Below are 23558 nucleotides of genomic sequence, written 5' to 3' on the forward strand. Positions count from 1 at the left end.
TGGAATTAAGCCTGGTTCAAATGATGGTTCTGCTTTTTACTAGCTATGTGGATTTGGGCGTAATATTTATCATCCCTAAATCTGTTTCTCCATTTGTAAAATTGGTGAAATAATAATAATATATTTATATATATATAAGTAATTAATATATAATATATATATAAATAATCATTAGGTTGTAAGAGTTAAATGAGATAATTTGTATACAATGCACAGTACAACGCTAGGTACACATAAACATTTTATAAGAAGTATGTACAATATTATTATTACAAAGAACCTATTTTAAATGAGAACACAACAGTTCTCTAAAGCAGGACGTGTTTGTATCACCTCTGTTATTTATTGTTTGTTTTATAATGAAGTCTCAAAGAAGTTAAGCGACGTGCTTCCCAGATTCCACCATCATGGAGCTGTCCCTCCTGTAAATTTATAGTGAATACTGTTCTTCCACTGTTAGAGTATTAATTATAGGATAATATGATAAGTCACGTAAAATGATATGTGGGCAAGGATTATGTTCATGTCTTCATAGTTGACTGCCTGATTGCCCAATTCATTGTCTGGCACATAGTAGGTCCCCAGTGTATGGTTACTGAATGAATAGATTAAGTGCCAAGGTCACAATTTTTATGTAGTAATTCTGCCTGCTATTTTCCATTTCCACTCTTACTTCCCAAAATTATTGCCATTGCACCCATGCTTCTTAGGTAGTACACTAGACTGAAAAAGTAAAGACTATAAAGATACACAAAACACAGTTCCTGTTCAAGGAGCTTGCATTCTGTTGCAGATAGCAGATGGATAGTGTATTAGCTTCCTGTGACTGCAGTAATAAAATACGACAAAGGTAGTGGCATAAGACAATAGAAATTTATTCCCTTACAGTACTGGAGCCCAGAAGTCCAAAATCAAGGTGATGGCAGGACTGGCTCCATTTTAAAGCCCTAGGGGATGTTCTTTCCATTGCCTCTTCCAGCTTCTGGTGGCTCTAGGTGTTCCTTGGTTTGTGTGCATCTCTCCAGTCTTTGCCTCTATGGTAACATTGCCTCCTCCTTTTCTGTCTGTTCTCTGTGTGTCTCTTATTCACTTCTCACTGGACTTAGGGCCCACCCTGATACTCCAAGATGATCTCATCTCAAATCGTAAGTTACATCTGCAAAAACCCTTTTTTCAAATAAGGTGACATTCATAGATTCCAGGGATTTGATGTGGATATTTTAAGGGGCTATTTTTAGCCTTTCACAGCTAGCAGAAACTGTCAAATTTGTTTTTATGAGGGTACAAACAGTTTCTTACTTCAGGTGTGAGAAATGATTATGTTGCCAACTACAAACAGGGAGATGGCAGTATGTACAAAACACAGCTCAGCCACGCTTAAAAGTTGTCTTTTTAAAGTATATTAAGTTTTGAATATATTCCTAGCTACCCATGCTAGGTTCTTATTGAGAAATTAATACGCAGTTCTCCTCCTCACAAGCCCCCCACAGACCCCAGGAAAGATAGTGGAATACAGGCTCTGGTATCAGATAGCTTGGCTATAAATCCCTGGCCTTACCGCCATCATTTACTAGCCATGTGGCCTTTTGTAAGTCTTGCCTGTGAAATGGGAATTATAATAGTAACCTCATTGGGTTGTCATAAGGATTAAATGAGTTAATACGTGTAAAGCATTTAGTATAGTGCCTGGCACAGAGTGAACGCTTAATTAGTTAATGTTTATTAACTATTATTAGCTATTGTACTTGCCTTTGTTGGGGACAGGAGAAATGTAAGACATGGTCATTTTCCTTGAGATCTCTAAATTGATGTGGAAAATACAGGAGTAACATAGCTGGGTTCTAGTTGTAGGATGAGAGACCAGAATTAAGGAGTCTATACTAGAGATTGTTATGGTAAATCTCATGTGAGATAAGGATGCCTGAACTGGTGCTGTGGTAGGGAATGGAGTAGAAGGGTGGGATAAAAGAAGAGTTTTAATGGAAACGCGGACTAAGACTTGGCAACTTGATTTTACCTTGTTATGGGGGAAAAACAATCTTTCTTAGTTCCACTCTATTTCTAAAACCAGTATTGGTTAGCCTTTTTTTCTAAGGTGAATTAATTATAAGATTCCTTTCAGATCTCAAGTTTTCTGAATCTGAACTCTTCTGATTTTTTAAGAAATCCACCAGATCCAACAATTTGTTTAGGTGAACCGAGTGCCAGAAGCCCAACATGGTTCCAACCTCTACTGTTGTCTGAACTATTCTCTGTTGAATAATCTACCCGTATACCTACTCACTTGTACTCTTATAGCTCTTGAAACACATGAACTGGGTCTCAAATCCCTCTATATGAGAGAGGACTAACTGAATAAATTATATATGCATATGTTTTTCTATAAATACTTCTCTTTCTTTTTTTTTTTTTTTTTTTTTGACAATTATTTAAGACCTTTATTAACAGGTGCTTGCAGTTTGTTGACTTTTTTGAAAAAATCAAGCTGTAAACTTTTATTACAAATTAAAAATGAGGTTCTTAAAAATCTCAACTTGACCAGATATGAAACAATTTAAAAACCTTTAAAGGTGTATTGAGAAAAACCAGGCTTTTTTATTTTTTTTAAAAAACACGTTTGTCATTACCAAAAAGAGACGTCTTTAGGTAAAAATAATAAAAACCCCATGCTGCATAGATAATGCAGATAGTTCTAGTTATCTGGTCAACAGGCAAAAAGCAAGCACTTAAGGTCTTCAGCTCCAATCTTTTGTTCATTTCTTATTGCTGGAATTTCGTACTCATTTCTTCTTGTTGGATGACTAAACCGGATGATGGTAGAGATGGTAAGCCGGCATTTACTCAGCCCCGCCCTGCTCAGCCTCGGGAGCGGACGAATTCTCAGCTGGTGGATCGGCTGCTTTTGTCTCTTTGCCATCTTGTGGTTTAGGGTTTTCTGGGCGTCTGCGTCGGTAATTGAAGTTGCGGCGGTACCGACGTTGAGGTGGCTGCTGACCTTGGGTCTCATCTCCTTGATTTTCCTTATCTTCTTCATTGCCGTCCTCTCTGGGCTGTCTTTGGCGAGGAGGGCCCCTGCGGAATCGTGGTCTATAACCCCGATACATATTCTGTCTCACTGGTCTACCTTGTTCTCCTGCACCCTGGTTGTCAGCACCCTCCATCACTTCTCCCTGCACAGGAGGGTTGGAATACTGTGGTCGACGCCCATAGGGTCTCCGCATGTAGTAAGGTGGGAACCTTCGCCTGCGGTAGGGCCGGCGCTGTTGGGCCTGGCCTTCAGGAGCACTCTCCGATCCCTCATTCTTTTCCCCACTCTCACTATTCTGGTAATTCTGCTGGTAATTGCGTGGAGGACCCCTGCGACGTGGATAGCGTCTATAATGGTTACGGTCTGCTGCATATTTACTGCCTTGTACTGGAACTCCACCAGGGCCTGTAACATTTGCTGCCTCCGCACCCTTTTCTCCTTCAACAACATCAAACTCCACAGTCTCTCCATCTCCTACACTGCGAAGGTACTTCCTGGGGTTATTCTTCTTTATGGCAGTCTGGTGTACAAATACATCTTCCTTGGTGTCATTCCTGTTGATGAAACCATATCCGTTTCTTACATTGAACCATTTTACTGTTCCCAAAACCTTCGTTGCGATGACCTTCTTGTCCCCGCCGGCAGGCGCCGCCGATGTGAGGCCGCCCGGGCCGCCGCTCCCTGCGCCGCTGCCCGTCGTGCCGGGCTTGGTGTCGGCAGCGCTGAGGGCGGGGGCGGCGGGGGGGGCGGCGGGCGGCTGCTGGGTCTCGGCCTCGCTGCTCATGGTTGCGGTGATGGTGACTGGGGCCGGCTGCGGCAGCTGCGGCTCCTCCCGGGATGTGATGGTAACTAGGCCGGCGGCGGCGGTGGGGCTGCACAGGGCTCTCTGGGGTCCGCTCTCCGCTCCCGCTACCGATCGAACTCAATACTTCTCTTTCTAATCCCTTTTTCTAATAGAAATACAGAGAAATAGTCAAGAATAAAGAAGAGCAAAAACCTTATGAAAGAGGTGGCTGTTGATTCTTTTCTTTGAGCAGTTAGTGTGATCTTACAGTAGTTTTCTACTTGGTAATTATGCAGCAAAATACATACTTATTCAGCGAGATAGGTGAACATTATATCAGCAACTGTTGTAGTTTCTCTGTTAAATCTAATTAAATTTCATGAAAAGCAGTCACCCAAACAAAGTGAAAAAGAAATCAATTTAGGAAATCAAGTTGAGGATAAAATTAGAACTTTATTTTCATAGTTCAGCCTTCATATAGTTGTTATGCAGTCAAAGAAGATATATCTAATACTTCATATGCTGTAATGAACACCAGAATAACAAAACTAATAGTATTAAATTTTCCCATTAATAAAGGTTTGATGTTATCTTTATCTAGCATCAGTTCCCTGCTTCCAAAATAGTACATCTGTAGTCAATCTTCAGTTAGTGTTTGTAGCTGGAGAGATATTTATTAACAGTAAAAGGGAACAAGGCAATAAGATTTTTATTTACTTTATAATGAGTATACTGGTACCTAAAGTTGAATTACTGGGCTTAATGTAATTCGGAATTTTTCATGATCTCTTTCTGTGATCACTAGGTAATTTTTTGTCTATAAAGTTGCTTCAGGCTTTCAAAATACCACATTAAAGATATTTTATTTGGGATTTCAAATCATTCTCTTTGCTCACTCAAGCTCCTATAGACTTTGAACATCTCTTTTGTCACTATGTATATGTTTGGTAGTGTTGGTGGTGGGGATATGGAAGATGATGAGGATGAATACAGTTTTTTTAAAGAAATTATTTCATTTTTTGTTTATTTTGCTCATTAGAGGAAATTTGCAAAATACAGAAACATAGAAAGGAAGGTTAAAGACATTACCCAAATATCCTTCTGAAAAATTCCAATGAAAAACACAAGGCCCTTATTTTTACTCTTGGCAAAATGCTACATTCTTGTTTTTAGAACTTGTTCACATTTGGTAAGGCAAATTTGAAGTTTACCTTTTGTTATTACTAAGATGTGATCAAGACCATCTAGTTCAGAAGTACTATTTATAGAGCAGATGCTTTTTAAAGTTTTGTAGGCCTGGGTATTTTACTTTGGAGGCAGTATCTTTACTATACATAAGAATTTACCTTGGGTTTCCCTGGTGGCGCAGTGGTTGAGAGTCCGCCTGCCGATGCAGGGGACGTGGGTTTGTGCCCCAGTCCGGGAAGATCCCGCATGCCGCGGAGCGGCTAGGCCCTTGAGCCATGGCCGCTGAGACTGCGTGTCTGGAGCCTGTGCTCCGCAATGGGAGAGGCCACAACAGTGAGAGGCCCGTGTACCGCAAAAAAAAAAAAAATTTACCTTCAGAAACAAAGACGTTTGTGAACAGGAAATTCTTTGAACATTATCAGATGGTGATACATTGGAGGGATATTCTGAAATTAGTGAATGAGTTTGAATGGCAGCTTTCTTCTGAAAGATATTTCTTTCTTTGTGTCAAAGTTGTGACTTGCAGTTGATCTAGATGGAAGATTGCTTATCAATTAAGGTAATTTTGACATGTAATCATGTTTATATGGCTCTAAATGAAGAAAATTACAAACACTGTCAATTTTGTGTTACTACTTTGTTGAGGGCTTTCTTGGCAAGGGTTATTACTATAGCTACTGATTGATGGAAGGCACAATAAACCTTAAGTTTATAGTTTATTAATGTAGTTTATTATCATTCTCAATTGATTTGTACAAATTATTACAAAATTATATAGTACAGTGGAAGTCACTGGAGGCTTCGTAAGAAACAAAATTCACAAATTTTTTTTTTTTGGTTGTTTAGTGAAATCTAGAATATATTCACAATTCAACACAGTGGTGTTACTATCACATGACTTAGGAATTAATATATAAATTTATTATCTTAAAAAATGATCATTTGTATCAAAAATGTTTTTGATCTCTAAACAAAGAACATGCCCACATGGGGTTGTCCCCCAAAATATGTATCTAATAAATACATTAAGAGATAACTGCATTAAATGGGACTATATTTCTGGGGACTAAAATATTTTCTGTGTTGCTGATTAGGGGTAGGACTTGATTAAACAGAACTAGGATGGTTGTCTTCCTTCTGTTGGAAATATTAAGCTTTAGGGGATAGGGGTTTAGGGGGTCCTTTGAGCTAACAGAAGAGAGAAAAAAGGAAAGACAGTAGCAAAGTTGTTTTATTTATTGCATAAATAATGATGCAGTGTCATATAAACAGCTCAATGGAGCAGAATAGAGATCTCAAGGAAAGACCCATGTTTATGTGTTACTTATATGTGATAAGGTGGCACCACAAATCTATGGGCCTATATGTGAAAGATAAGTCTATTAGATTAATAGAAGAAAGTTTAAGTGAATATCTGTGTGATCTAAGGGCTCAATAAGTGACTTCTCAACAAATTTTAAACATAACCCATAAAGGAAACACTGATAAATTAAAATTAAGGATTTTTGTGCAATGAACCCTCCAGGGCCAAAATTGAAAGATAATAGAAGGAGAAAATATATTGGCAAAGTCTATAATCAATAGAAGATCAATATTTTGGGTATACTCCTGGAATCAACAAGAAGAGAAAAATAGGTGAAGGTACAGAAAATCTACTTAGGAGAAAAACCTAAAAGCTAATAAACATATGCTCAAAATCATTAGTAAATTTGAAGACACACATTGTAAAAACAATGAGCTATTACTTTCTACATACTAGACTGGCAAAGTTAGAAAGTTTAACAAAGCCAAGTGTTGGCACGTGAGGGACACAGGAACCCTTGTGCAGTGCTAGTGGGACTGTAGACTGGGATAGATGTTCTGGAGAGCAAATGAAAAGTATTCTTCCTCTCTTATTTTGAAATTCCACTCGTGTTTTTACTCCCGTTGAAATTCTCATGTGGATCCATAAAGGGGCATGTACTAGGGTATTCACTGCAGCTGTTTTTGTGGTGGAGAAAGTTGGAGTGATTTGGGTGTTCATTACTGGAAGGGTGCACAGGTAAAATAAGTACAAAGAGTATTATGCAACAATTAAAAGCAACCAGTTTGTTGTTACACATAGCAACATGGATGGATCATAAAAACATTGTGAAAGAAATAGTGATATAACAATACCATTTATGTGAATTAAAAATACATGCTCACAGGATAATACATATTTATAAAAGCATGTGCAAAGAAAAATATATAAAACACATTTAAGTGGTTGTCTGTGTTCAGGATGGGGGACTTTAATGTAGTACGGGTATAAAGAGAAATTAAAAAATAAATGGAATAAGAGAGGGGCTTTGCAAAGATCCTTGATGATAATGTGTCATGAACTGAGTATAATTAATTCTACCCTCTGAACTTGAGATCACAAGTAAAATAAACAACAAAAACAGAAATTAAAAATAGAATCGTCCATAATTCCCCTACAAATTATATATTGTTTGAAAGAATGAATTTTTTTGTTGTTGTTAGTCTTTGTAACTCTGGTGCCTGGCACATAGTAGTAAGCAGTAGGTAAATTTTTGTTAGTTAAATGAGTAGAATGGATGGATGAATGAATACAACTAATTATTTTTCAGTGATCTTATGTTCCTTACAGTTATCTCCATGTTTTAAACTGCTCTGAATCAGGGAAATAAATATAGCCTCTCCATTTTGGTGGCTTTTTTTTTATGCAAAAAAAAAAAAAAGAGTTTCCACAGTAGTTACTTCATAAAAGTCAGGGAGTTTTAATGATAAGAAACACAAACAATGTAGCTATGGGGATCCAGACAGTGCTGATTACCCCAAAGGCAAACTAAACATATGCTTTGGGTGCTAGTGAAAATAGGTGCACAAGATTTTAAAAACTAAGAATATATTTTTTGAAAGTGTAAAAGTGGCCGCCATGGGGGAAATCAGAAATTTGTTCAGCTTTCTTACACTTTTTTTTTCCTTTACAGGTTGGCATTGGTTTTATTTTGAATTACATGGTGGAAGATGTATAGGGAGGGGGGAGTCCATAATTTTTCAGTCCTACAAGGGTTTTAGTCCCTAATCTGAAAAAATGATTATTCAAGCCAGGAGTAAATGAATTGAGTGTGTGATAGACTTGTTTCTAGTATTCCCAGAGACCTCAGAGTTTCAATCTTGAGTGGATCAGGTACTCCTTCTCATCTTGCTTCTAGCCTCTGGTCAGTTTGGAAAGACACCCACCATAATTGGGTTGTTTCTGAACTCTCCCAAGTTAAAAATCTTAACAAGATATCTCTCCATAACAAGTGGCGGTTTGGGGTCACTAGTGGTTACTCAACTGAATCATTATCCAAATATTTTACTTTATTTGCTTTACCAGTTCATTATTTAAATTATTTTATTTTTCCAAACTTAGAGTCAGTCTGAGGCTTGACCACATGTGAAGTTTGACATTTTGAAGGTCAGCTGGTTTGAATTATTTGTATGTAAGAGTCAACAAATTGGGTTTTTTTCTTTTTAAACAGGGAAATGTCTATTGTTTTTTCCACTTGAAAAATTAAATAAAACATACAAATATCTCATGAGCTTTCCTCAGACTTTCCCAGAAAGGTCTGTATTTGTCCTGAGACAGAGCATAGGGAAGTTACAACCTCAGATGGTTTGGAGACAGTTCACATTGCAATAGCTGAAGAGTTAGATAAGGGGAAACCTATGGAAGGAAGACTTCCAGTGACTTAAGTGGAGAGAAGAAAATATCACTTCTTCGTGTCTGTGTTATAGTGCTCTATAATGTCATAAACTCCAATACAGAACCACATTTGGCACATGGCTGGGGTGGGCCTAATATGGTAATATGTGCTAAGCTGTTTCTGGGATATTCTGTTGCCTTTTGGTTTACAACTAGCTCTAGTATCCATATCATCTTTTTGAGCTTAAGTCTCCATGGAAACTCTTGGCTAAAACTCAGAAGAAAACAGTTTGGAGTCTCCCACTTTCTTCTAACTGCTCTCTCCTATAAAGCATGATTCACATGGCAGAGGATGATCTTATTAGAATGCAAGCAAGATCATACACTCCCTTACATAAAACTCTAACTTGTTTCTCATAGTCTGAGAGAGCTCAGCTTGATCTGAATCCTAGCCTAGAAGGATTTAAATGTCAGCTGAGATGGGGAGAGGATTAGGGAGGGAGTGGACCAAGGGAGGCTGGCCATTGGTTGATAGAAAAGCTACACTTCAAAAAAGCACCACCATTTAACTACTCTTTTTGTCACCCTAGCAGCTTTCATATTGCTCTCTTTAAAGTCTTTTCATTGTAGTATTAACAGCTGTAATTTAATATATTATTAGTACCTTAAAAAATGGCACTTTGGTAGAATATGCTGAGGGGAAGCAACTGCTTCCCGTTCTCTCCCACATTACTGTGTTTCAGTCCGGTCTCTTACTGTTTCTCTACCTCATCTCTTTTTTCTGTTACTTTAATGGTCAAACTGTTTCTGCCTCAGGACCTTCACACAAGCTATTCCTTCTGCCTGACGCTTTCCCTCCCTCTCTTTGCCTCGTCAACTTCTACTCATCCTTTAGAACTCAGTATAATCCAGTCCTCATCAAAGAGGACTTTCCATAAATGATTGAATAAATGCTGAGAGGTACAAAGAGGAACAATGCAGAATAGTGGCCCTCAAGGAGCATGTAATATTGCCAGGATGATACATTCTGAGTACATGAAAAGTTCATGATACAAAACAGCTAATAAATTAAGAGACCTGAGTGCTTAAAGAGGCAGTGACTGTTTAGCTCAGGTTTGTTATGGACTTTACAGAATAGGTAGGTTTTGAAAAGAACTTGAAGGTTGCTAATATTTGTGTAGGTGTTGAAGAGGGACACAAGAAAATGCAAGAATTCCTATTTGGGAGAGGTGAATATGGGAGTTGAACTGGAGCGGAGAGACTGATTGGGGAAGAGAATCATTGAACTTCAGTGATAGAAAAGACCTTATATTCAGATTCAAATGGCTTTGAATGCCTCCCGTGTGTCAAGCATATTATTTGTTTACCTAATTTGTATTTACCCCAGCTGTATGAAAATACTATTACTTATCTTTATATTCTAGATAAGGAAATTCAGATTCATAGAGGTTAAGTGACTTGCTCAAGATCACACAACTAGCAAGTACCAGAAACTGGAATTTTAACTCTTACTTAGAGTCTAGTTCTCTTTCTACTTCCCCATGCTACTTCTTACAGACAGTCCCAAAATAATAATCTTGGGTTGGAAATAGATTGTGGAGGACCTGAATGTGGAATCTGAACTTTATTTTTTAAGGCAACAGTATCTTAAAAAATCTTTAGTGATTTTTTTGATCATGGGTATTTCATGATGAAAGTAATATTTTAGCAAGATTTTTCTAGTAGGCATGTGCAGTGTAGGTGAGAAATGGAAGAGTTGAAATAATATGTGGCCCTATCTGGAAACTGGAAACAGGGGAAGCAAGTTATGAATATTAGGAAGAGGAGCAAGGAAGAATCAACAGTACTTGGTGAGGATTAAATATAATGAGCGGGAAAGAGAAGCCACGGGTGATTCCAAGATTTTGAGTCATCTATAGGTGAATGATTTACCTCTATTAAAAAAGAAAAGGAAACCAGGGATTGATATTGATTTTGGGGAAAATGTCATGAAATTGGATTATTTATATGATGCTAGCAAGACATATAATTGGAGATGTTATGCAGGCAGCTTAAGAAGATGTGACTGGAATTTGGGAGAGAAGTCAGAGCTTGAGAGATTTAATTAATAATTGACTAATAAATAGGTAGCAAATGTCATGAATGCAGAAGAATTCTCTAGTAGAAAAGTTTGGATAGTGAAGGGGAGTAAAATATGCCACTTTAGCTTATTGATTATTTTGGATTAAAGTTACTTAAGAAACGGCTGGTGAAAGAAGGACACCTGAACTTCCTTTGTCCCTCTGAAAGCAGGAGATAAATCTTCCATATGAAAAGTACCCTTCCTGTACCAGGAGGGTAAAAGGCATCCCTCACCACCAAACATAGGAAATTTAGGGTCGAGAAAGCTATATAAACGAACTTTGTTACTTTTTCATTAGTTTGCTACCCCAAACCCAAACTCCTTTGTTCTCATCAGTCTTCCACAAATTTGTTTTCTTGTATGAAATGTATAAAAGCTGGCTACTTTGGTCACTTCTTTGTTCATATTTTTATGGGCTTCCATACATACAAAATTAAGTTTTTCTCTTGTTAATCTGTTTTGTGTCAATTTAATTATTAGACCAGCCAAAGAACCTAGAAGGGAAGAAGAGGAAGGTTCCCCCCCCCCCCCCCCCACACACACAAAATAGAGAACAGAGGACTGGGAACAAATCCTTGGGGAATACTAAGATCTAGAGGGAAAAAGGGGGAGGTGGTACCTGAAGTAGTAGTAGAGTGATTAGAGGGTGGGAAAACCAGACGAGAGGAATACAGTGGAAGGTACTTTAAGAAATCAAGTGTAATTAGCAATATGGCAGTGTCAGATGCTGATACTTGCAGATGATATGGTTTCTAAGTTATTATTAAAACAATAATCAAGTTATTAGCTAGGAAAAAGGCCAAAATTAAAGTAATGCCAAGGAATATCAAGTACCTCAATCTAATTCCACTTTCAATAAACTCATTTATTGATAATGTATAACAGCTATTTTTTCCAAAGAGCTTAGGTCTCTGCTCAGAAATTTTGAAATAGGGTTTGCTTATATTACACATTCACAAGAAGGGAAATAGAAAATAACTGAAATATAGAATAAAACACACAAAATTAGAAAAGGCTTGGTGGCTGAGAGAAGAGCAAAATCAAAATTCAGGAAGATGATGGTCACAAGTCCCTGGATGGGCACTGGGGTGGGGAAAAACTTTCATGTGGATTCATTTTGAGTTATGCAGGTGTTTCTCATTTAGTAATAGACATGCTTTTCTACAATTGTGTGAATATTCACCTGTGTTTCCCATTGACTTCCATTATAATGTGAAATATTTAATTTCCATCTGGCTTTGAATCTAGATAATAGACCCTGCTGTTCCTAATGAGTATTCTTTGCTAAGTCATTAACTGTATCTTTACCTATGGTCCCCAGTCTATAAAGGCATTTCTGAAGCCTTCTATGACTAATTCTTAATTGGAAACTGCCACCATTGATGTTCTTCATCTAAATAGACATTTGACACATCTTTATTGAAGCCCCTTAATGTATCTTTTAAAGTCATGGAACCCCGTACTAGGCAAAAGGCTGTAAGAGGGCATTTGTACCCATACTTATGTATTTCTTGATGTTTCTACCTTTCTAGTCATTCATGTGACTGGTACATAGAAACCAAGTGCAAGACAAGGTGGCACAAGGGTGAATATAAGGATTAGTGAGATTAAAGGCAGGAACACAATTTCATACACAAATGCATTTTCAATGCTGAAAACAAACAAATAAAAGAGACTGGAAGAAAACACTCTAAAATATTAATAGTAGTTATCTGCTGATGTGGGAATTATGGTTTATTTATTTTTATACTTTATACGTCTTTTTGCCTTTGCTTTATGTATTGTCTAAATTTTCTGCAATTATCATATTTTAACTTTTCTAATCACAAAAGTGTCTTGTTAGTTGTTTGTGCATATTCTAAAGGGCTTGCATGATGGAAGGTATTTTCCCCAAATTTTACTGAGAAATAATTGACACACATCATTTTGTAAGTTTAAGGCATACAACATGATGGTTCAATTTACATATATTGTGAAATGATTACTACAATAAGTTGAGCCAACATCCATCTTATCATATAGCTACAATAAAAGTAAAAGAAAGGAAAAAGGCAAAAAATTTTCTCCTTGTGATGAGAACTCTTAGCTTTACTCTTTTAACAACTTTCTTATATATCATATAGCTGTATTAGCTACAGTCACCATGTTGTTTGTCACATCCCCCGTTCTTATTTATCTTATAACTGGAAGCATGTACCTTTTGACTATATTCCTTCAACTCCCCCCTCCTCTTCTGCCTTTGGTAACAAGTCTTATCTCTTTTCCTATGAGTTCGGTTTCCGTTTGTTTGTTTTGTTTTGTTTTTAGATTCCACTTATAAGTGAGACCTTACAGTATTTGTCTTTATCTGACTTTTTTTTTAAACATCTTTATTGGAGTATAATTGCTTTACAATGGTGTTTTAGTTCCTTCTGTATAACAAAGTGAATCAGCTATATGTATACATATATCCCCATATCTCCTCCTTTTTTTGACTCCCTCCCATTCTCCCTATCCCACCCCTCTAGTTGGACACAAAGCACCCAGATGATCTCCCTGTTCTATGCGGCTGCTTCCCACTAGCTATCTATTTTACATTTGGTAGTGTATATATGTCCATGCCACTCTCTCACTTCATCCCAGCTTACCCTTCCCCCTGCCCATGTCCTCAAGTCCATTCTCTAGTAGGTCTGTGTCTTTATTCCTGTTCTGCCCCTAGGTTCTTAATGACAATTTTTTTTTTTAGATTCCATATACATGTGTTAGCATACTGTATTTGTTTTTCTCTTTCTGACTTACTTAACTCTGTATGACAGACTCTAGGTCCATCCACCTAACTACAAATAACTCAATTTTGTTTCTTTTTATGGCTGAGTAATATTCCATTGTATATATGTGCCACATCTTCTTTATCCATTCATCTGTTGATGGACACTTAGGTTGCTTCCATGTCCTGACTATTGAAAATAGAGGTGCAATGAACATTTTGGTACATGACTCTTTTTGAATTATGGTTTTCTCAGGGTATATGCCCAGTAGTGGGATTGCTGGGTCATATGGTAGTTCTATTTGTAGTTTTTTAAGGAGCCTTCATACTGTTCTCCATAGCAGCTGTATCAATTTACATTTCCACCAACAGTGCAAGAGGGTTTCCTTTTCTCTACACCCTCTTCAGCATTTATTGTTTGTAGATTTTTTGATGATGGCCATTCTAACCGGTGTGAGATGATATCTCATTGTAGTTTTGATTTGCATTTCTCTAATGATTAATGATGTTGAGCATTCCTTCATGTGTTTGTTGGCAATCTGTATATCTTTTTGGAGAAATGTCTATTTAGGTCTTCTGTCCATTTTTGGATTGGGTTGTTTGTTTTTCTGATATTGAGCTGCATGAGCTGCTTGTAAATTTTGGAGATTAATGCTTTGTCAGTTGTTTCATTTGCAAATATTTTCTCCCATTCTGAGGGTTGTCTTTTCGTCTTGTTTATGGTTTCCTTTGCCGTGCAAAAGCTTTTAAGTTTCATTAGGTCCCCTTTGTTTATTTTTGTTTTTATTTCCATTTCTCTAGGAGGTGGGTCAAAAAGGATCTTGCTGTGATTTATTTCATAGAGTGTTCTGCCTATGTTTTCCTCTAAGAGTTTTACAGTGTCCAGTCTTACATTTAGGTCTTTAAACCATTTTGAGCTTATTTTTGTGTATGGTGTTAGGGAGTGTTCTAATTTCATTCTTTTACATGTAGCTGTCCAGTTTTCCCAGCACCACTTATTGAAGAGGCTGTCTTTTCTCCATTGTATATTCTTGCCTCCTTTATCAAAAATAAGGTGACCATATGTGCATGGGTTTACCTCTGGGCTTTCTATCCTGTTCCATTGATCTATATTTCTGTTTTTGTGCCTGTACCATACTGTCTTGATTACTGTAGCTTTGTAGTATAGTCTGAAGTCAGGGAGCCTGATTCTTCCAGCTCCGTTTTTCTTTCTCAAGATTGCTTTGGCTATTCGGGGTCTTTTGTGTTTCCATACAAATTGTGAAATTTTTTGTTCTGGTTCTGTGAAAAAATGCCATTGGTAGAATGATAGGGATTGTATTGACTCTGTAGATTGCTTTGGGTAGTATAGTCATTTTCAAAATATTGATTCTTCTAATCCAAGAGCGTGGTATATCTCTCTATCTGTTTGTATCATCTTTAATGTCTTTCATCAGTGTCTTATAGTTTTCTGCATACAGGTCTTTTGTCTTCTTAGGTAGATTTATTCCTAGGTATTTTATTCTTTTTGTTGCAGTGTTAAATGGGAGTGTTTCCTTAAGTTCTCTTTCAGATTTTTCATCATTAGTGTATAGGAATGCAAAAGATTTCTGTGCATTAATTTGTATCCTGCTACTTTACCAAATTCATTGATTAGCTCTAATAGTTTTCTGGTAGCATCTTTATGATTCTCTATGTATAGTATCATGTCAGCTTCAAATAGTAACAGCTTTACTTCTTTTCCGACTTGGATTCCTTTTTTTTCTCTGATTGCTGTGGCTAAAACTTCCAAAACTATGTTGAGTAATAGTGGTGTGAGTGGGCAACCTTGTCTTGTTCCTGATATAGTGGAAATGATTTCAGTTTTTCACCATTGAGAATGATTTTGCCTGTGGGTTTGTCATATACAGACTTTATTATGTTGAGGTAAGTTCCTCTATGCCTACTTTCTGGAGGGTTTTTGTCATAAATGGGTGTTGAATTTTTTCAAAAGCCTTTTCTGCATTTATTGAGATTATCATATGTGTTTTTTTGTTTTTTTTTTTTGCGGTACGTGGGCCTCTCACTGTTGTGGTCTCTCCCGTTGTGGAGCACAGCCTCCAGACACGCAGGCTCAGCAGCCATGGCTCACGGGCCCAGCTGCTCCACGGCATGTGGGATCTTCCCGGACTGGGGCACAAACCCGTGTCCCCTGCATTGGCAGGTGGACTCTCAACCACTGTGCCACCAGGGAAGCCCTATCATGTGGTTTTTCTCCTTCAGTTTGTTAATATGGTGTATCACATTGATTGATTTGTGTATATTGAAGAATCTTTGCATTCTTGGGATAAATCCCACTTGATCATGGTGTATGATCCTTTTAATGTGCTGCTGGATTCTGTTTGCTAGTATTTTGTTGAGGATTTTTGCATCTATGTTCATCAGTGATATTGGCCTGTAGCTTTCTTTCTTTGTGACATATTTGTCTGGTTTTGGCATCAGGGTGATGGTGGCCTCATAGAAGGAGTTTGGGAGTGTTCCTCCCTCTGCTATAATTTGGAACAGTTTGCGAAGGATAGGTGTTAGCTCTTCTCTAAATATTTGATAGAATTTGCCTGTGAATCCCTCTGGTCCTGGACTTTTGTTTGTCGGAAGATTTTTAATCACAGTTTCAATTTCAGTGCTTGTGATTGGTCTGTGTATATTTTCTATTTCTTCCTGGTTCAGTCTGAGAAGGTTGTGCTTTTCAAAGAATTTGTCCATTTCTTCCAGGTTGTCTATGTTATTGGCATATAGCTGCTTGTAGCAGTCTCTCATGATCCTTTGTATTTCTGCAGTGTCAGTTGTTACTTCTCCTTTTTCATTTCTAATTCTGTTGATTTTAGTATTTTCCCTCTTTTTCTTGATGAGTCTGTCTAATAGTTTATCAATTTTATTTATCTTCTCAAAGAACCAGCTTTTAGTTTTATTAATCTTTGCTATTGTTTCTTTCATTTCTTTTTCATTTATTTCTGATCTGATCTTTATGATTTCTTTCCTTCTGCTAACTTTTTTTTTTGTTCTTCTTTCTCTAATTGCTTTAGGTGTAAGGTTAGGTTGTTTATTTGAGATGTTTCTTGTTTCTTGAGGTAGGATTGTATTGCTATAAACTTCTGTCTTAGAACTGCTTTTGCTGCATCCCATAGGTTTTGGGTCGTCGTGTTTTCATTGTCAATTGTTTCTAGGCATTTTTTGATTTCCTCTTTGATTTCTTCAGTAATCTCTTGGTTATTTAGTAGTGTGTTGTTTAGCCTCCATGTGTTTGTAATTTTTACAGTTTTTTTCCTGTAATTGATATCTAGTCTCATAGCGTTGTGGTTGGAAAAGATACTTGATACAATTTCAATTTTCTTAAATTTACCAAGGCTTGATTTGTTACCCAAGATATGATCTATCCTGGACAATGTTCCATGAACAGTTGAGAAGAAACTGTGTTCTGTTGTTTTCGGATGGAATGTCCTATAAATATCAGTTAAGTCCATCTTGTTTAGTGTGTCATTTAAAGCTTGCGTTTCCGTATTTATTTTCATTTTGGATGATCTGTCCATTGTTGAAAGTGGGGCGTTAAAGTCCCCTGCTATGACTGTGTTACTGTCGATTTCCCCTTTTATGGCTGTTAGCATTTGCCTTATGTATTGAGGTGCTCCTATGTTGGGTGCATAAAATATTTACAATCATTATATCTTCCTCTTGGATTAATCCCTTGATCATTATGTAGTGTCCTTATTTGTCTCTTGTAACAGCCTTTATTTTAAAGTCTACTTTGTCTGATATGAGAATTGCTATTCCAGCTTTCTTTTGATTTCCATTTGCATGGAATATCTTTTTCCAGCCCCTCATTTTCAGTCTGTATGTGTCCCTAGGTCTGAAGTGGGTCTCTTGTAGACAGCATATATACGGGTCTTGTTTTTGTATCCATTCAACCAGTCTGTGTCTTTTGGTTGGAGCATTTAATCCATTTACATTTAAGGTAATTATCGAAATGTATGTTCCTATTACCATTTTCTTAATTGTTTAGGGTTTGTTATTGTAGGTCTTTTCCTTCTCTTGTGTTTCCTGCCTAGAGAAATTCCTTTAGCATTTGTTGTAAAACTGGTTTGGTGGTGCTGAATTCTTTTAGCTTTTGCTTGTTGGTAAAGGTTTTAATTTCTCCATGGAATCTGAATGAGATCCTTGCTGGGTAGTGTAGTGCTGAATTCTCTTAGCTTTTGCTTGTTCGTAAAGGTTTTAATTTCTCAATCGAATCTGAATGAGATCCTTGCTGGGTAGAGTAATCTTGGTTGTAGGTTTTTCCCTTTCATCACTTTAAATATGTCCTGCCACTCCCTTCTGGCTTGCAGAGTTTCTGCTGAAAGATCAGCTCTTAACCTTATGGGGATTCTCTTGTATGTTATTTGTTGCTTTTCCCTAGCTGCTTTGAATATTTTTCTTTGTATTTAGTTTTTGATAGTTTGATTAATATGTGTCTTGGCGTGTTTCACTTTGGATTTATCCTGTATGGGACTCCCTGCGCTTCCTGGACTTGATTGAGTATTTCCTTTCCCATATTAGGGAAGTTTTCAAATATAATCTCTTCAGATATTTTCTCATCCCTTTCTTTTTTCTCTTCTTCTTCTGGGACCCCTATTATTAGAATGTTGGTGCGTTTAATGTTGTCCCAGAGGTCTCTGAGACTGACCTCAATTCTTTTCATTCTTTTCTCCTTATTCTGCTCTGCGGTAGTTATTTCCACTATTTTATCTTCCACGTCACTTATCTGTTCTTCTGCCTCAGTTATTCTGCTATTGATTTTTTCTAGAGAATTTTAAATTTAATTTATTGTGTTGTTCATCATTGTTTGTTTGCTCTTTAGTTCTTCTAGGTCCTTGTTAAGCATTTTTTTGTATTTTCTCCATCTTATTTCCAAGATTTTGGATCCTCTTTACTATCATTACTCTGAATTCTTTTTCAGGTAGACTGCCTATTTCCTCTTCAGTTGTTTGGTCTGGTGGGTTTTTACCTTGCTCCTTCATCTGTTGTGTGTTTCTCTGTGTTCTCATTTTGCTGAAGTTACTGTGTTTGGGGTCTCCTTTTCACAGGCTGAAGATTCGTAGTTCTTGTTGTTTTTGGTGTCTTGTCCCCAGTGGGTAAGCTTGGTTCAATGGGTTTTGTAGGCTTCCTGGTAGAGAGGACTGGTGCCTGTGTTCTGGTGGATGAGGCTGGATCTTGTCTTTGTGGTGGGCAGAACCGTGTCTGGTGGTGTGTTTTGTGGTGTCTGTGTGTTTATGATTTTAGGCAGCCTCTCTGCTATTAGGTGGGTTTGTGTTCCTATCTTGCTAGTTGTCTGGCATGGGGTATCCAGCACTGGAGCTTCCTGGTCATTGAGTGGAGCTGAGTCTTAGTGATGAGGCGGAGATCTCTTGGAGAGTTCTCGCCAGTTGATATTACTTGGGACCACGAGGTCTCTGGTTGTCCAGTGTCCTGAACTCGGTTTTCCCACCTCAGAGGCTCAGGCCTGACACCTGGCCAAAGCACCAAGACCCTGTCAGCTACACAGAGGCCCGGCAAAGGTGGAGTTCCTCTCCCTTGTAATTTGTAGACAGAGTTCCTGAAACTTGACCAAAGCACCAGCTGCCTTTCATTTCCTCAAGCTCTGCTCTTGCTGTATAAACCTGGTGATGGAAAAGGCAGTTTTCCAATGGATCACAAATAGATAGCAGGCATTTGGAAGTACAGTTTGGAATCGGCTGCCTCTTTCCTCAGTCACTTCTTACGCTCCATGTCCAGGCTCCAGTTTGTGAACTAACTGGGAGTAGATACTGGACCAGGCCCAGGAGCAGCTGAGAGGCCTTTGCTGTGGTGTGCACTCCTGGGGCTGGCCGGCTAGCCATGGGCTTGTGCATGGCCATGGAGACCAGTGACAGGAGTCGAGGTTTGCTGTGTGCAGATGCAGAGCTACAGATGTAGCTGTCAGCACAGGTGAGAGCATGGTGTCCGGATCTCCTTTATCACTTTTAGTTTACAGTCTACTTTGTGTGATATAAGTAGAACTACTTTTTTTTTGTTTCTTTGTTACCATTTGCTTGAAATGTCTTTTTCCATCCCTTCACTCTCAGTTTATGTGTTTCTTTAAGGCTAAAGTGAGTCTCCTGTAGGCAGCATATTGTTGGATCTTGTTTTTCTTTTTTTAATCCATTCAGCCATTCTGTGTCTTTTAATTGGAGGACTTAATCTGTTTACATTAAAGTAATTATTGCAGGTAGGAACTTACTATTGCCATTTTGTTAATTGTTTTCTGGTTGTTTTGTAGATTCATTGTTCCTATTTTTTATTCTGCTCTTTTTTTTGTTTTGATGTTTTTTAGTATCAGTATTCTTTGACTTCTTTATTGTTTTCTTTTGTGTAATTATGACAGGATTTTCCCTTGTGATTACCATGAGGCTTATATAAAATACCTTAAATTTATAACACCCTATTTTAACCTGGTGATAACTTAACTTCAATAGAATTTATAAACTTTACAGTTTTTCTTCTTCTCCCCCTCACATTTTAGGTTTTTTCTATTACAATTTACATGTTTTTTTAAAAATTGTAAAACTAATAATAGATTATTATATTGAATATTTATGTTTTTTTAACTACTTTTTAAAAAACACTTTAAAATAAGAGTTGTAAGTGAATTATACACCACTATTAGCATATTGTAGAATCTAATGAGATTTACACTACCTTTTTATATTTTTATGATGTTAATTAGTGTTGTTTTACTGCCCCTGAAAGAACTCACTTTAGAATTTCTTGTAAGGTAGGTCTGGTGGTAATGAACTCCCTCAACTTTTGTTTGTTCAGGAAAGTCTTTATCCCTCCTTTGTTTCTGAAGGACAGCTTTGCTAGGAATAGAATTCTTGGTTGATAGTTATTTTCTATGTTTTGAATATGTCATCCCACTCTTTTCTGGCCTGAAAGTTTTTGTTGAAAAATCTGCTGATAGTATTATGCTGTTCCTTTGTATGTAACTTCTTTTTTCTTACTGCTCTTAAACTTTTTTTTTCTTTAGTTTTAGACAATTTAATTTTAATGTGTCTTGGTGTAGCCCTAATTGTGTTCAACCTATTTGGTATCCTTTGGGCACATGGATCTGGATGTCCATTTCTTTCCCCAGGTTCAAGAAGTTTTCAGTCATTATTGCTTTAAATATACTTTCTGTCCCTTTCTCTCTCTGAAATTCCCATAATGCAAATGTTTCTTTTCATTGTTTTCTATAATTCCTGTAGGATTTTTTTCACTCTTTTTCATTCTTTTTCTTTTTGCTCCTCTGACTGTTGAATGGGCTGTGCAGTTCTCTGTGTGCTCTGGTTAGGTCCTCTGGTCAGACAAACTGAAGGCTGTGTTCAGCAATGAGTGGGACTAGAAATTAGATTTCCTGCCTGGGTGCAGTGGGAGAAGCAGCTCTAAAGCCAGTAAAGCTCTTTGCTTGTTGTCTTAACTCAAACTGACCTGCAGCCCAAGTTTCCTGACCAAACAGGGCCACTCACTTTGCTCTTCAAACTATCAGTGCTGCCTGCCTGCCTCTCAGCATGAATGCTCCTGGGCTGTACAGCTTTCAGGAGTTGTCTCCAGCCCTTTTGGTCAGATGGGGCTATGTCTCCACACTCTCAACAGTGGTTGGGGCTATGTGTCAGCTCCCTTGCCTGGATGGGAGGGGGAGGGGCTATTTCAGGCTCCTCTCAATTTACCAAACAGGCTGTCTGGTTGGGAGGGGCTGCGAGATACTCTTAGCCTTGGCTATGAAGTAATCCCCCTGCCTGAGCATAACATGGAAACATTCCATGCGCCAGAACAGCTCTGCTCTAGGGGACATCAGCTCTGCCCACCCACTTCTTGGCTTGAGTGCCACTGGGCCACACTGCTTCCAGGAGTTGTCTCCAGCCCTTCTGGCCAGGTGGAATGGAAGTGGATGGAACTGTGATTCAGCTCCTTGTTTGGGCATATGTAAACTGAGCTCTAGGGCTGGGAAAACTCCTCATTTGAGGATCCAAAGTAGGCAAATCTGCACCCCACTGAGTTCCCAGGTCAGAGTGCACCCCTGACTTGATTCTGCAGGTGAGCAAAGCCACTGGTGTGGATTACTACTTGGGCACTGCAGGTATGAACTTGGTCTGCCAAGACTGTGTGCTGGTTGTTGCAAGCCCCTCCCCTCTTCTCCATCACAGTCAGATTCCCAGTTGTTGAGCCCCATAGATTCCCCTGCAATCCCTGTGGTACAAGATCAGAGTAGGGACTCCCATAAAGTGACCCACAATGCTGGAGGCAGTGCTGTTTGTACCCCTGGGTTCTCTTTTCCCACTGGAGGAACTGGGGGCTTAGTGGTGCTGCACTGGCCTGGAGGAGGGACAGTGCAGTCAACATGTAGCCACTTCTTTTACCCTTCCAATACAGTCTGTCTTGGTGCAGGAGGGTGCTTTAGTCTCACCCCCATGTTCTAGGATTCTCTCAGTGGTGTCTTGTCCTTGAATAGTTATTAGTTCTTCTTCTTGTGAGGGTAAGCAATGTCAGGAACAATCTATGTGTACATCTTGGTGATGTTACTCTCCCATGATAGAAGTTTAATAAGTCTATCTTTACTGTTTATTGACTGATATTTAAATAAAGTAATGAAGACCATGTGGTATAGAGAAAACCTTATGCTATTTGGGCCCTGAGGATCCTTAAACTGACTACCAGTATTCTGCAGGTGGGATCAAGGTGAATCAGGTTTCCCATTCAACAAACATTCACAGAGAAATGTACTCTGTATAACATAGAGGGGATCTACAAATATGAGCAAGACTTCCAGGAGCTAACTCTATTTAGGGAAAATGAGAAATGTACATGACTACAATTCAAAGAGGATGAATTCAGGATGTGTTAGAGGCACAAACAGGGCAGTAGAACTACAGATGAGGGAGATATTAGCTCTGGCTTAGGGTAGTAGAGGGATATATTTTTACAAGTTCTGTTTTCAGATTATATAATAACTAGTATCTCTTATTTCATCATTTTCAACCCACCTTCATAATTTCCTTTTTATCTGTATACCATTTTTACAGTTGATCCATCTTTTTAACTTTAATAATTCAAATAAATGAATTAAGAAAGTAAACTTTATCTTAGTACTATAAATGGAAAACCAGTTCACTCGCCATAAAAAGACAGTAACTAAAAATAAAAATGGTATAAACAAAATAATGTTATTAAATTCTATCTAGGTAATGTTGCCTGTTCCTTGGCTCTGAGTCTAAGTCCTTATAAAAAAAAAGCTTAGCAAGTGTTGGAGAGATGCTAATGACATATTAGCATGGCACTGAGACTTGTTTCTTAACAAATCAGAAAATCAGAAAAAGAATTGAAAATATTATAGAATGGCTTTCTCACTATGCGATTCAGTGCTAATGATTTCTCTTACCATTTTTGGTACCAGTCTCATTTTTTTTAGAAGTTCTTTGGTGAATCAGCAGTCCAGGTTTTAGGTCTGGTGGGCATGATACCAGTAGAAGAGAGGCAGAGGTCATGGAAGAAGCCTCGTGTTTGAGGCTTTTGGTTGTCAGAATCTAAGGCAAGGATATTCCCTTGGACAAACTGTACAGAAGCATACTGGTTTCTATGGTGACAATAGAAAGAGGAGGAGGAAGTCTTGCTTCTATTTTACAGTCTTATTTTTCTGCCCTTAGAATTCATTCTGGGTCTGGAAGTTAGGATGAGCTGAATGCCGTTTCTCATTTCTAATGAGATGAGCTCATTTCTAATCCCTTCTTCTTAGGTGTCTCCATCTAGATGAAGGCTTCCACCCCCAATCATGAGTCTGCTTTAGACTATAAATGCGTTTACAGATGTGAATAATGGGTGCCTTTTCAAATGCAGATGATATTTATATACTGAAAATGGACTTCACTAGTGGGGTTTGCTGGAGTTTATCATCTTCAGAAATGCAACCTCTCAAATGTAGGTCATTGAACACATTAGTATCATTTCACAAAACATTCTGGGGACCAACAGTCC

At 38.0% G+C, this 23558-nt stretch overlaps 2 protein-coding genes across 2 annotated transcripts in view; one reads left to right on the forward strand and one right to left on the reverse strand.

The window, feature by feature from the left end:
• Nucleotides 1–23558, forward strand: part of HPSE2 (heparanase 2 (inactive)) — a 569682-nt gene that overhangs the window by 171269 nt on the left and 374855 nt on the right. The gene's annotated exons all lie outside the window — the stretch shown is intronic.
• Nucleotides 2420–3938, reverse strand: LOC307175331 (Y-box-binding protein 1). Its single transcript, XM_079900326.1, has one exon. The coding sequence runs from the start codon at nucleotides 3810–3812 to the stop codon at nucleotides 2838–2840; it is 975 nt and encodes a 324-aa protein (XP_079756452.1). The 5' UTR covers nucleotides 3813–3938; the 3' UTR covers nucleotides 2420–2837.

This window comes from Stenella coeruleoalba (assembly GCF_951394435.1).
Source record: "Stenella coeruleoalba genome assembly, chromosome: 16".
NCBI classification, from domain to species: Eukaryota; Metazoa; Chordata; class Mammalia; order Artiodactyla; family Delphinidae; genus Stenella; species Stenella coeruleoalba.